This window comes from Scyliorhinus torazame, chromosome 17 (assembly GCF_047496885.1).
Source record: "Scyliorhinus torazame isolate Kashiwa2021f chromosome 17, sScyTor2.1, whole genome shotgun sequence".
NCBI lineage: Eukaryota > Metazoa > Chordata > Chondrichthyes > Carcharhiniformes > Scyliorhinidae > Scyliorhinus > Scyliorhinus torazame.
Window position 1 is genome coordinate 21048113 of NC_092723.1, and position 14715 is coordinate 21062827.

At 48.9% G+C, this 14715-nt stretch overlaps 1 protein-coding gene across 3 annotated transcripts in view; it reads left to right on the forward strand.

Annotated features, from left to right (window-relative positions):
* LOC140393768 (putative helicase MOV-10) overlaps positions 1 to 14715 on the forward strand; it is an 84354-nt gene that overhangs the window by 30892 nt on the left and 38747 nt on the right. For all 3 annotated transcript variants that reach the window (XM_072480162.1, XM_072480163.1, XM_072480164.1), the window contains 4 exons: positions 1559 to 1699; positions 6336 to 6498; positions 10551 to 10702; positions 14448 to 14624. In XM_072480162.1, the coding sequence (XP_072336263.1) occupies positions 1559 to 1699; positions 6336 to 6498; positions 10551 to 10702; positions 14448 to 14624 (633 nt within the window). The remainder of the gene's footprint in view (positions 1 to 1558; positions 1700 to 6335; positions 6499 to 10550; positions 10703 to 14447; positions 14625 to 14715) is intronic.

Here is a 14715-nt window from a genome sequence, read left to right on the forward strand (position 1 = left end):
AAGTGCATGGGTACTGTGAATGAGACCCGGAGGCTTAATACTGAGACAGAGAAGCAATTTCCTTTTAAAACTAAGAAGTGGGTAGCACAAGTGGCTAGCACTGTGGCTTCACAGCGCCAGGGTACCAGGTTTGATTCCCCGCTGGGTCACTGTCTGTGCGGAATCTGCACGTTCTCCCCGTGTCTGCGTGGGTTTCCTCCGTGTGCTCCGGTTTCCTCCCACGGTCCAAAGACGTGCAGGTTAGGTGGATTGGCCATGATAAATTGCCCTTAGTGACCAAAAGGATTAGGAGGGGTTATTGGGTTACCGGGATAGGGTGGAAATGAGGGCTTAAGTGGGTCGGTGCCGACTCGATGGGCTGACTGGCCTCCTTCTGCACTGTATGTTGTATGACTGTATGTTCTATAAGTGAAAGTTAGAATCCATGGGCACAATCCAATCACAGGTGAGATTGAATTTTTCTGAAGTTCTATAATGGACTGCCCAGACCTCACCTGAGGTATTCCCCACAATTTCAAGGGCGTATTGGTGCTTTTGGGGTGATCAGTCCTCCTGGAATTGAAGATTAATTTCCAGGACGCGGGGCAGCACGGTGGCGCAGTGGATTAACCTTGTTGCCTCACGGCGCTGAGGTCCCAGGTTCGATCCCGGCTCTGGGTCACTGTCCGTGTGGAGTTTGCACATTCTCCCCGTGTTTGGGTGGGTTTCACCCCCACAACCCAAAGATGTGCGCGGCATGCTAAGGGGCCATGCTAAATTGCCCCTTAATTGGGAAAAAAAAGAAAATTAATTGGATACGCTAAATTTATTTTAAATTTTTTTTTTAAATTTCCAGGATGCTCCTGCAAGAAACCCATGAGGTAATAACCCGCACGTTCTCGATCTGGCAGGAAACAACATTGTCACAATGCTCCCAACGTGTAACATGGCTTTGGTTGAATGCTTGCACGATGGATGGATTGGCTTTTGGGACTCGGGGAATTGTGCCATTGTTAACTAAATGTTGAGTGGACTGGCACATTGGGGACCAAATGTATGATTTTGGTTGGGGGGGGGGGGGAAAGAGTTCAACCAATGCTGGTCTCCTTATTTTGGAGGGTGCCGAGAAACATTGAGAGTAATTCCAAGTCTCTTGAGGAAATATTGAAGAACCTCGGATTCTACAGTCTCGAAGAGCAAGGGTGGGTAGGAAATGCTCGTTGAGGATTAGAGGATCAGGTTGACCACAACTTTTTATTGGCCAGCTTGGGCAGAATGGTCTACTTTTATGTTCTAAATTTTCCTGTGTTTCTATAAGGGAGTGGGGACTGTTGTGTCGGTAACGTGAGTAGAACAAAAGGGTGAAGATGTGAACTAGGGAGAAATAAATTGAGTAGCCCTTCTTTGAAGGGAGATAAAGATTAGGAATAATTTGTGGTGGGAGGTGCAAATGTATCAGGAATGGGTGAGGGGTGGGAACTTGGTCCTCCTCACCCTCTCACTCCCTCCTGCGTTATGTGGTGTCTTAGAGTTCTGGCTGTGCATTTACTGACCCTGTATCTGCTTTGAATCTTTGCAGCTTTTCCAACTTCAAACTGGAAAGGGACATCCGCCTGGAGGCCAATAAATACCCTCCTGTTTTGTTTGCCGCTGTAAAGAGCGGATTGCAGGAGAGCCGCACTCTTAATCCCAACGTGAAGCTGGAGGTGCAAAGGATTAAGTAAGTCTTGCTTTCCGCTCCTGAACGGGGTGTGGAGTACGAGTTGGACTAGAGGGTGAACCAGGTGGTTTTTCATAAACCAATAAAATGGTATTTCTTATTATTCTCTGAAGGCATTGGCCCTCTCGGCGTGATGTTGGGGTTGCCACTCTCCTCGTCCAACCCATGGAGCTAGTTTTGGAAACAGCTGACTCATCAGCAGCTTCTGTCCAAAGGGAGTGAGGGGCGATCTGAAATTGTTGAACTCCCATGTTGAGTCTGTGAAGTGCCAAACCGAAAGATGAGGCGCTGTTCCCCGAGTTGACTCTTGAGTTTCATTGGAACTTGTGGGAGACCGAGAGGAGGGTGGGGAATTGAAATGATAGTTGACCGGAGTCACCTGTAGACTAGTTTTCTCCTCTGGGATTGGATTGGATGGGAGAGGCAGGCTATCTGGAGGCGGGGTTGGGGTGTGCACGTGGGGGTCTCGGCTGAGTCTGAGATCGGGCCTATTGACAGTCTCATCCCTCCCAACGCGCGCACCTTCCCCACCCTCTGGGTAAAGATGTTTCTCCTCGATTCCCTCTGTTTTAAAAAAAATTTAGAATACCCAGTTATTATTTTTTCCCAATTAAGGGGCAATTTTAGCATGGCCAATCCACCTAACCTGCACATCTTTGGGTTGGGTGGTGGGGGGGGGGTTGAAACCCACACAGGCATGGGGAGAATGTGCAAACTCTACACGGCCAGTGACCCAGGGCCGGGATTCGGACCTGGGACCTCGGTGCTAGTGCTAACCAATGCGCCACATGCTGCCCCTCTCGATTCCCACTTTGACTTATTGGTGATCATCTTATTTTTATGGCCCCTAGTTTTGGACTCCTCCACATGCTGAGACACTGAGATGAGGGGGAATTTCTTCTTTCAGAGGGTAGTGAATCTATGGAATTCTTTACCACATAAAGCTGTAGAGGCTGGAATGTTAAATATGTTCAAGGTTGAGGTAGACAGATTGTTAATCAGTTTGGAAATCCAGTGTTATGGGGATAAGGTGGGAAAGTGGAGTTGAGGATTATCTTTTATTTAATGTATTTTATTACAAACATGTATCAAAACTGGTTGCAGCAAATAAAGAGCCGGGGAAACATACTTCCCGGCAATCAACCTTACAGTCGTACAGGTCACCCAACCAAGCCCCTATCCCTGGTGTTGACGTCGACCACCACTGCAGTAAAATTTGCCGCCATGCAATCAGAGAAGCGAAGGCAACGACATCGGCCTTCCTCCTCTCCATGAGTTCCAGCTTTTCTGAACCCCAAGTATCGCCACCAAAGGGTCCGGTTCCACCTCCTTCTCCTCCACTATCCTGGCTAAGATTGTGAACAGTCCTGCCCAGAGCCTTCCCAATTTTTTGCAAGAAGTTGAGGATTGTTATATCTGATCAGTCATGATCTTATTGAATGATGGAGGAGACTCAAAGGGCCGAATGGCCTACTTCTGCTACATCTTAAGGTCTTACCTCTACATTTGCCCTACCAAACCCCTTCACAATTATTGAGATCACTGCTCATCCAATTAATTTCTATAGAAGAGAGCTGTGGCCTATTCCATCTTTCCTGATGACCTCTCCGTAGCTGGGGTAATCCTTGTAAATTTTTTTTGGCACTGCTTCTACACCTGTTTTTTTGAATGAAATGAAATGAAAATCGCTTATTGTCACAAGTAGGCTTCAAATGAAGTTACTGTGAAAAGCCCCTCGTCGCCACATTCCGTTGCCTGTTCGGGGAGGCTGGTATGGGAATATGGAATATGGAGAGTGCAGAATGCTCCCACAAGTGGTTAGAACATGGATGCCTATTTCAGTAAAGCTCACTCTTGGGGTTGACTGGGAATGCTGGGTGTGAGTGGAGTTGATTGTTAATATCTCTTCTGCAACGCTGATAAAAGAGACATGTTCTCAAAGCTTCTCCTCTTGCACTCATCAGGTTAGCTTGCCAGAATTTTCTGACAGTAACAGGGGAACAACAATTTATACTACATGAAATGAAAGCACTGATTGGTTGGCAAGTGGACTCTGATTGGTGGAGGCATTGCCATGGTGAATGCAGTATGGAACAGTTAACTGCCCGGCTGCATTTGCTGCCAATGCCGGGCATGTGCAGTCAATTCTGTTGCTCCCCAACATCATAGCGAGCGTCAGGACCAAAAATGGTGCTGTTCAAATAAACACAGCTAACTTTTCCCTCCTGTTTAAGCACCAGTTAAAGTCACCCCCTTTTTAAAGATGTTACAATTCTCAGTTCAGAATTTGAATTAATTATCTTTTGTGAATAATGACTTCACCGTTATCGTTTTAAGAAGAAAAGCAGAAATCATAAACCTTTTTAAAAATAAATTCAGAGTACCCAATTATTATTTTTTTATCCAATTAAGGGGCAATTTAGCACGGCCAATTCACCTAACTTGCACATCTTTGGGTTGTGGAGGTGAAACCCACGCAGACACGAGGAGAATGTGTAAACTCCACACGGACAGTGACCCAGGGCCGGGACTCGAACCTGGGTCCTCAGCGCCGTAGTCCCAGTGGTATTCACTGTGCCACTGTGCTGACCTTAGACCTTTTGTTTTAAACCTGGCGTCAATATTAAATGTATTGTACGAACAGGTCTAGTACATCATGGTTTGTATCGACACTTAAAATGCTGTTTTAAATGCCTTTCAATGGCAGCTTACGGAGTCAGTTTGGGGAATACCAGATGGATACATATATGAATCTTTCATACCGGGTCTAGTTTGCAGTTTGTAATTTGTAATGTTATTTTCCAAACTCGCCTATTATAGTCGTGTAACAGAACATTCCACAGAGCTTTAGGGGCAGAAGATTTCTGTTCAACTGTGACTCTGACAAAGACCTGGAACTTGGACTTCTCTTTACAGATACCAACAGACTTACAATGTGCTTTCAAATTTCTTGTATTTGCAATTTTTCATATTTGTCTCAGCAGTGACCAGTAAAATGGTCTGATAAAATGCTGGTGACTTTTGTTTTGGTATTTTAGTTTTAAGCTAGGTTTATATCATTTCAGAGAAGTGTAATATAAGCAGAAAATTTAATGGCAGGCTTGAAGGCCAATCATGAACTAAGGAGTGTTTCACACACAGGATTTTCTTTTTAAATTTTGAGTACCCAATTATTTTTCGTCCAATTAAGGGGCAATTTAGCTTGGCTAATCCACCTAACCTGCACATCTGTGTTTGGGTTGTGGGGGTGAAACCCACACAGACATGGGGAGAATGTGCAAATTCTTTAAAAAAAAAAAAAAAAAAAAAAAATTTGGAGTACCCAATTCATTTTTCCAATTAAGGGGCAATTTAGCGCGACCAATCCACCTAGCCTGCACATCTTTGGGTTGTGGGATCGAAACCCACGCAAACACGGGGAGTATGTGCAAACTCCACACGGACAGTGATCCAGAGCCGGGATTGAACCTGGGACCCCGTCGTCGTGAAGCAACAGTGCGAACCACTGCGCCACCGTGCATTGGCCACACTAAATTGCCCCTTAATTGGAAAAAATTAATTGGGTGCTCTAAATTTATATTTTAAAAAATCAATAGAAATTTGGGTTTCAGCCTATCCTTCCTAGCAGACTTGACACACTTGGATATGTGATTCAGCGATGTACACAGTACGCCAGGGCACTCTATTGTTTGGCCGCTTCAACATTGGAATATGGAAGGATACATGTCCCTAATTAATTAATAGCTTTTATTGTTCTTCAGGCGAAACTGAAACTTTCAACCATATTCATTACAGGGTGTGTGCCCATGCAGATATAAAATCTCTTGAAGCATGCGCAGAGATGTACTGGCAGGCTAGGCACAGTGGAATGAGGTTATTGGCATTCTGCATGTGCGTGGGACATTGTGTGTGCACAGACCTGTCAACTTGTGCTGGGAGGAGTTACAGTGCAACTGTCCAGCTTAGTTCAACATCAAACCAGCCGGGTCGGCTCCATGCAGTATAAATTGTTGTCCCCCATTACTGTTGGAAAATTCTCGTGAGCTCTCCTGGTGAATGCAAAATTTTTTTTTTTTTAATTTAGAGTATCCAATTTATTTTTTTCCAATTAAGGGGCAATTTAACATGGCCAATCCACCTACCTGCACATCTTTGGGTTGTGGGGGTGAAACCCACGCAAACACGGGGAGAATGTGCAAACTCCACGTGGACAGTGACCCAGAGCCGGGATCGAACCTGGGACCTCAGCGCTGTGAGGCAGCTGTGCTAACCACTAGGCCACCGTGCTGCCCCTTGATGAATGCAAGATGACCAACCTCGAAGACCTGCCTCTCTTTTCAGAAACCAAATGATTATTAATATCTCTTATTGATGATAATCCAGCTCCGTTTAGTCCAGAGATCAGAGAAATCTCTTTGACACTTAGAACATAGAACATAGAACAATACAGCGCAGTACAGGCCCTTCGGCCCACGATGTTGCACCGAAACAAAAGCCATCTAACCTACACTATGCCATTATCATCCATATGTTTATCCAATAAACTTTTAAATGCTTGCTCTTTCCTGGCTCTGTACCTCACTGTCTGCTGCACCCATCCCTCTCTAAGGGCATTTTAATGTTTTTTTTGGTCCAGCTTGTTACTGACCTCGAGGTTGGTGTTTGACAACTATGGTGAGAGATTCAGTCTGCTGCTTCATGTTGAGGAGATTCAGATGGAAGCTGACATCACCAGGTACAACATGGAGGATGTTACCATGGAAAGAGATCATCAGTGGAATAAACTGCTCGTTCTTAAGGTTAGTGCTGATGTTTCAAAAATGCTCAGAATTGGAGTGAGATCTTGGGAGATAGGAACTGGATAGGCCATTCACCCCCTTGAGCCTCCATCGTTCAGTCACAAACTATTTACCACACGGAAATGCGCCAGTTGGCCCAACTGGATCATGCTGGTGTTTCCACTTCACATGGACTTCCACGCACTAGCCCAGACACAAGTGAGACCTGAATTTCAGTGCCTGTGTGGTCCTGGGCGTGTCGGCCGTAGGTCCCAAAGGCTGGCAGATCGTTTGCAATGGGTACCCAACTCAAAATACACTGTCCAACATTCAATGTGATTCCGCGATTTGACAACATCTGCTGAATCACCCTCAAGTGTGCTAGAAATTATGCTGGCAGCCAATTTAAGATTGTCAGTTGGGCTTGCAGTGTGGTCGCTTGCATATATTAATGCACAGCTGTTTTCTTTACAGATAAAACATGTTACACACATTGCGGCCATTTCAACTAAAAATAGGCAACAACCATTCTCTGGTTCATTCCCCGGGGCAATGCTTTGACCAATCAGAGTCAACCTGCCTGGTTTGAATTTAAACAAGGTTGGCAGTTAACTGTCAGTCCTAAACCTTGCCGGTAGGGCAGCACGGTGGCGCAGTGGGTTAGCCCTGTTGCCTCACGGCGCCGAGGTCCCAGGTTCGATCCCGACTCTGGGTCACAGTCCGTGTGGAGTTTGCACATTCTCCCCGTGTTTGCGTGGGTTTCACCCCCACAACCCAAAGATATGCTGGTTAGGTGGATTGTAAATGTTAAATTGCCCCTTAATTGGAAAAAATGAATTGGGTACTCTAAATTTATTTAAAAATTAAAAAATAAACCTCGCCGGTGATATACCTGGTGTGCCTTTGTATTATTCCACTAGCTGAGGGTGAACTGGAAAATTCTGGAATTGATATCCTCTTGGGTTCCCCCTGTGACCTAGTGGTATAGCTCACTGAACTTGTAAACCACAAACCTAGATCAATACTTTGAGGTTCGAATCACCCACGTAGATGATTAAATTTGAATTCTGAAATAAACCTCTACCAATCGGTGTCCACCTGGCAACCAATCAGCACTCTCTTCTCCGGCACCATAATTTGTTGTTCCCTTTACATTTGGTATTCTTGCGAATTGTCCCGAAGAGTGTGAGAAAAAGATTCAACACCATGTCTTTTTCAGCAATACCCATTCGATCATCCCTTAGTCATCCATATTGCAGGGAATACAAGCCTAGTTGTGAAATCTGTCCCCTCAGTTTGGCCTTAACCGCCAGAGAAGTGGCAGCTTCTACATAAATATACATGTCCGGTGACTTGTGGCACTTAGCCAAGGCTTTGTGCCTCACCGGCCAGGAACTGGACCGATCAGTGTGGACTGAGCCACACCGGCCAGGAGCTGGACCGGTCAGTGCGGACTGAGCCACACTGGCCAGGAGCTGGACCAGTCAGTGTGGAGATTCCCCACACCGGCCAGGAACTGGACCAGTCAGTGTGGAGATTCCCCACACCGGCCAGGAGCTGGACCGGTCAGTGCGGACTGAGCCACACTGGCCAGGAGCTGGGCCGGTCAGTGTGGAGATTCCCCACACCGGCCAGGAGCTGGACCGATCAGTGCGGACTGAGCCACACTGGCCAGGAGCTGGACCGGTCAGTGCGGACTGAGCCACACTGGCCAGGAGCTGGACCGGTCAGTGCGGACTGAGCCACACTGGCCAGGAACTGGACCGGTCAGTGCGGACTGAGCCACACTGGCCAGGAACTGGACCGTTCAGTGTGGACTGAGCCACACTGGCCAGGAGCTGGACCGGTCAGTGCGGACTGAGCCACACTGGCCAGGAGCTGGACCGGTCAGTGCAGACTGAGCCACACCGGCCAGGAGCTGGACCGGTCAGTGCGGACTGAGCCACACCGGCCAGGAGCTGGACCGGTCAGTGCGGACTGAGCCACACTGGCCAGGAGCTGGACCGGTCAGTGCGGACTGAGCCACACTGGCCAGGAGCTGGACCGGTCAGTGCAGACTGAGCCACACCGGCCAGGAGCTGGACCGGTCAGTGCGGACTGAGCCACACCGGCCAGGAGCTGGACCGGTCAGTGCGGACTGAGCCACACCGGCCAGGAGCTGGACCGGTCAGTGCGGACTGAGCCACACTGGCCAGGAGCTGAACCGGTCAGTGTGGAGATAACCCACACCGGCCAGGAGCTGGACTGGTCAGTGCGGACTGAGCCACACTGGCCAGGAGCTGGACCGATCAGTGCGGACTGAGCCACACTGGCCAGGAGCTGGACCGGTCAGTGCAGACTGAGCCACACCGGCCAGGAGCTGGACCGGTCAGTGCGGACTGAGCCACACTGGCCAGGAGCTGGACCGATCAGTGCGGACTGAGCCACACTGGCCAGGAGCTGGACCGGTCAGTGCAGACTGAGCCACACCGGCCAGGAGCTGGACCGGTCAGTGTGGAGATAACCCACACCGGCCAGGAGCTGGACCGATCACTGCGGACTGAGCCACACCGGCCAGGAGCTGGACCGATCACTGCGGACTGAGCCACACTGGCCAGGAGCTGGACCGGTCAGTGCGGACTGAGCCACACTGGCCAGGAGCTGGACCGATCAGTGTGGACTGAGCCACACCGGCCAGGAGCTGGACCGATCAGTGTGGACTGAGCCACACTGGCCAGGAGCTGGACCGGTCAGTGTGGAGATAACCCACACCGGCCAGGAGCTGGACCGGTCAGTGCGGACTGAGCCACACTGGCCAGGAGCTGGACCGGTCAGTGCGGACTGAGCCACACCGGCCAGGAGCTGGACCGGTCAGTGCGGACTGAGCCACACTGGCCAGGAGCTGGACCGGTCACTGTGGAGATAACCCACACCGGCCAGGAGCTGGACCGGTCAGTGTGGACTGAGCCACACTGGCCAGGAGCTGGACCGGTCAGTGTGGACTGAGCCACACTGGCCAGGAGCTGGACCGGTCAGTGTGATGGCCCACTCCAGCCAGGAGCTAGACCGCTCAGTGTGGAGATAACACACACCGTCCAGGAGCTGGACCGATCAATGTGGACTGAGCCACACCGGCCAGGAGCTGGACTGGTCAGTGCGGACTGAGCCACACTGGCCAGGAGCTGGACCGGTCAGTATGGAGATAACACACACTGGCCAGGAGCTGGACTGGTCAGTGCGGACTGAGCTAGACTGGTCACTGTGGAGATAACCCACAGGCCAGGAGCTGGACCGGTCAGTACGGGGATAACCCACACCGGCCAGGAGCTGGACCTCTCAGTGTGGACTGTGCCACACTGGCCAGAAGCTGGACCGGTCAGTGTGGACTGAGCCACACTGGCCAGAAGCTGGACTGGTCAGTGTGGAGAAAACCCACACCGGCCACGAGCTGGACCGATCAGTGTGGTGATGATCCACACTGGCCAGGAGCTGAACCGGTCAGTGTGGAGATGAGCTGGGCCGGTCAGTGTGATGATGATCCACATTGGCCAGGAGCTGGACCGGTCAGTGTGGAGATGAGCTGGGCCGGTCAGTGTGATGATGATCCACATTGGCCAGGAGCTGGACCGGTCAGTGTGGAGATGAGCTGGACCGGTCAGTGTGGTGATGATCCACATTGGCCAGGAGCTGGACCGGTCAGTGTGGAGATGAGCTGGACTGGTCAGTGTGGTGATGATCCACATTGGCCAGGAGCTGGACCGGTCAGTGTGGAGATGAGCTAGACTGGTCAGTGTGGAGATGATCCACAACGGCCAGGACCGAGACGGGTCAGTGCGGACTGAGCCATACTGATCAGCAGCTAGACCGGTCAGTGTGGTGACTAGCTGGACCGGTCAGTTTGGTGATGACCCACACCGTCCAGGGTCTACATTGGTCAGTGCGGAGATGGGCCACACCGGTCTGGAAGGTTGCAGGTTTTGACTTATTCCGAGTAGGTTGATTTCAGCCAGTGGGCTGTGCTCTATAATTTACTGGTCTCTAATTAAATTTGTAACCTCGGGGCTGTTTCTATTTCCCTCTCCCGACTGTGGCAGGTTCCGGGTGTTGCTGAGAATCGGCCGTCTGTGCTACGCGCGGACCACCTGTTTGTGTCAAAGAGTGATGATCGGAGTCAACCAATCACACGTTACAAGGGCTATGTCCATGCGGTGGAGCTGGAGCGGGTGAAGCTGGGCTTTTCCCAAAAGTAAGTACCAGGATATTTCCCGAACAAATTGTGTCTATGCATTTGTGTGACCCATAACCCTGAAGATCAGCCTGAAACTGCAGGTAAACCTGACCGAACCGCCCTCTGAAATGGCCCTGCAATCCAGTCCGTTCAAGGGCATTGGTCGTAGGATCCGAAGGCTGGCTTAGCCAGCAGCAACCATGCCCCTCGAAAGAATAGATTTAAAAAATCGAGTCAGGCAGATTCCCTTCCGTCAGGGAAGCTGGCGACCCAGTTAGGATTTTGGGCACCTTTCTGGCACCGGTTTGTATGTGACCAGATTAATCCTCCTTGAATAACCCCAACAATGGTTTGTGGTCTGCCGCTAATATGAAATGCCGTCCATGCACATATTGGTGGAATTTCCTGGCGTTGAACCTGACCATCAACCCCTCCTTTTTAAAAATATTTGAGCGTACCCCAGGATCCAGCACATGTGGGCAATGGGCCTGTCAGTTCCATCAGGCACTCTATGAGAAAGAACGGCTCCAATTCCATATGGCGAAGCATTGCAGGCGAGGACAAGTTCTTTCTGGGGGTCAAAATGACTAGTCGACCGAAGCCTCATTTTGGGATGCTTTCCAAAACCACTTCTGGTGTTTCTTCAGCAAAGCATGTAAAGGTGCAAATAAGGTGGTCAAATTGGAATAATCATCCCCAAAAAGCTTCATTTAAAAAAAATTTTGAGTACCCAATTCATTTTTTCCAATTAAAGGGCAATTTAGCGTGTTCAATCCATCTACCTTGCACATCTTTGGGTTGTGGGGGCGAAACCCACGCAAACACGGGGAGAATGTGCAAACTCCACACGGATAGTGACCCAGAGCCGGGATCGAACCTGGGACCTCGGTGCAGTGAGGCAGCAGTGCTACCACTGCGCCACCGTGCTGCCCCCAAAAAGCTTTTCTGAATAGAAATATTTTAAAAACAAATATCATCCCAAGTTGGGCTTTAATCCGGTTGTGTTTATTTGAGGCAGGTGCTTCTCAGATAGCTTTGACACTCTCTTCCGACGGGTGCAGTCATTTAGCATCTACCCTGTGACCCAAATAGGTCACCTCGCTGGCCTGACACATGCATTTCTCCCTTTTCAAGCTCATGCCAGCATTGGTGAATCTCCTCAGTACCTCCCGTTGGCCAAGTATTCCTCCCCCATGGAACAGGTAATCAGGTCATCAGCTAAATAAACTGCAACTATGGGCACTCCCTGTAGCAAATACTCCGTGGTGCATTGGAACATTACGCACGCTGATGATCCCCCTAAATGGCATCCGAGTATATTCAAGCGAGCCTTTTGTGTGTGTTGATGGTCACGCACTCGATGTTTCATCCAATTCTAGTTGTAAGTAAGTGTGGCCCATGCCTAGTTCGATAAATGTCAAAACCTTAGCGATTTTAGCTTACAGGTTCTCAATCTTGGGTATGGGGTATCGGTCTAATTTGGCTGCTCCATTGACCATCATTTTTGCAAATTTGGATGTCTTGTCTGGCTTGATAATGGGAACGATAGGCACAGCCCATCCCTGCGAACTGTGCCGGTCTTATGATGCCTCGATCTTCAAGGCGCTCCAGCTCAGCTTCCACCTTTTCTAACATGGAATAAGGGGTCTGGCCCTGTAAAATCTTGGTGAGGCCTACTGGTTGGCGTATATTTTGGCTTGGAGCCCCTTTACCTTTCCTAGTTCATCTCGGAAGACCTCGGAATGCTACCGGATGACTTCGTACAGGCCCACCTGGCAAAGTTTGAATATTTGCACACAATTCAATTTACAATGTTGGAGCCAATCACCCCCTATTGAACTTGGACCCTGTCCCATCACAACGATAAGCAGGCCGACTGCCACCTGTAAGCTACTGGGGCAACCGTGGACCCCTTTAATTTGAAGTGCCTCTCCTATATAAGTGGCTAGCCAGGTTGCAGTGTTTTGCATTTGAGGGAGAATTCTGAATTCTCCCTCAGTGTACCAGGCAGGTGCCGTAATGTGGTGACTTGTGGATTTCCACAGTAACTTCATTGCAGTGTTAATGTAAGCCTACTTGTGACACTAATAAAATATTATGTGCAAACTCCACACAAGACAGTGACCCAGGGCCGGGATCGAACCCGGGACCGTGGCGCCGTGAGGCAGCAGCACTAGCCGCTGGGGAATCGAACCTTTAATAATAATAATCTTACTATCCTACTGTGAGAGCAAAATAATTTACTTGAGGACTAAAGGGTAGCCAGATCAATTCAAAAGCTTTCTCAAAATGTCTGAATACCTTAGTGCTACCCAGCAATGACATCATCTCCCCAGGCTGAAATCACATTCACTCCCCAGGGACTCCCCCCTAGTCAAAGAACAGTGCATTAGCCCAGGCTTTTAACTCCGGTCAATTTCATCTGTGGCTTGCAGAAGCTTCCTGTTCTTGCAAAACAAGATTCTTTTTTAAAACATTATTTATTTATTTATTTTTAAAGTATAAATTTAAAGTACCCAATTCTTTTTTTTTTCCAATTAAGGGGCAATTTAGCGTGGCCAATGCACCTACCCAGCACATTTTTGGGTTGAGACCCACGTAAACTTGGGAGAATGTGCAAGCTCCAAATAGACCGTGACCCGGGGCCGGGATTGAACCCGGATCCTCGGTGCTGTGAGGCAGCAGTGCTAACCACTGTGCTGCCCCTAGATTCTTTATAAAAACGTGACTACTGCAGCCAAACATATTCCAACCCAGACTTTTAAACCTTAAATTGCCAAACTTTTATAATCTAATAGATTTAAAATCCTGCATTCGTCACAGGGATGTCCCAAAACCACAATTCTCTTTCATCTTCCTAAACCTGGCCACGAAAATCACAATGGATTATTCTCGGGTCCGCCCCGCTGAGTTAAACTTGTATTGTTGAAGGATGTTGGAGGGCTTCGGGTGATAATCACCACCAATTCCACAAGATCGTTAAATGATTTTGAGTCGGGACCTCTGGATAGGACAAGCTTCTAATTATGCTGTAGGCCTGGATAGCACAGGCCGTGAGTGTTGCTTCACTTCCGTTTGCCCTGAGATTACTCTCCACATATTGTACCCAATCTTCTTCATCTGCATTAAAAGGCTCAAGCTAATAAATCCAATAGGGATTAATGGTGAGAATTTGCAATGTGGAGAGGTTGAGTTGAATAGTGAAAACGCGTTTAAGGGGAAGCTGGATCAACCCGAGGGAGAAAGGACTAGGGGCACAAGCTGATGGAGTGAGAGCATTAACGCCAGCCCATAGCAGTTGGGTTGAGCGACCTGTTTCCGAGCTAGAGATAATGTATAATATTTGTTCATAATTTACCATCTCACACCATAGTCGCCGCACCCATCAATCAACCTGAGCCAAGGTTGATCTCACTTCATCCATCGACTCCCAATTGACCAGTTTCGAAGAGGTAACTTGGTGAGGTTTGTTCTCTCAAGCCCAGAATTTCTGAGCGCATTGTAGCCCAAACTGCCGTTTGTCAAGAAATCATCAAACTCGGCCAAGGAAGAATCTTGTGCCCTTCTCGTTGGCTTGTGTCATTCCCACACTGGCTGGCTTCTCTAGCGACTGACTGCGGTTCGGGAATATGAACTTTTGTTTCAGTGATATTTCAGGAGGAAGTTGCTTCCTAGCTGAAGAAGGTGGAGACAGTTGATGTAAGAATGAGTTGACAGGACCACAAGAGTAACCCTGATAACCTAACGCTTTCAATCCCTCCAGGCTGCTGGCTGCTTTCATACCGAACATGAGGTTTAACGTCTCGTTCACATTTAACCGATTGCCATTGCAATTTCAACACCGGGCAGCACAATTAGCGGAGGACACCAATCTGAAGGACGTGCTCTTCCCCACTTATTCTGACGGACGGTGCATTCACCCGTACGAGAAAAGCTTGGTGTGAGTAAACCCGGCAGGAGCCACGGGCAGTAATTTGGGAGGCTAGCGGGGGACGGGGTGGGCAAGGGCAGCCTCGAGCATTGTCTCCGTT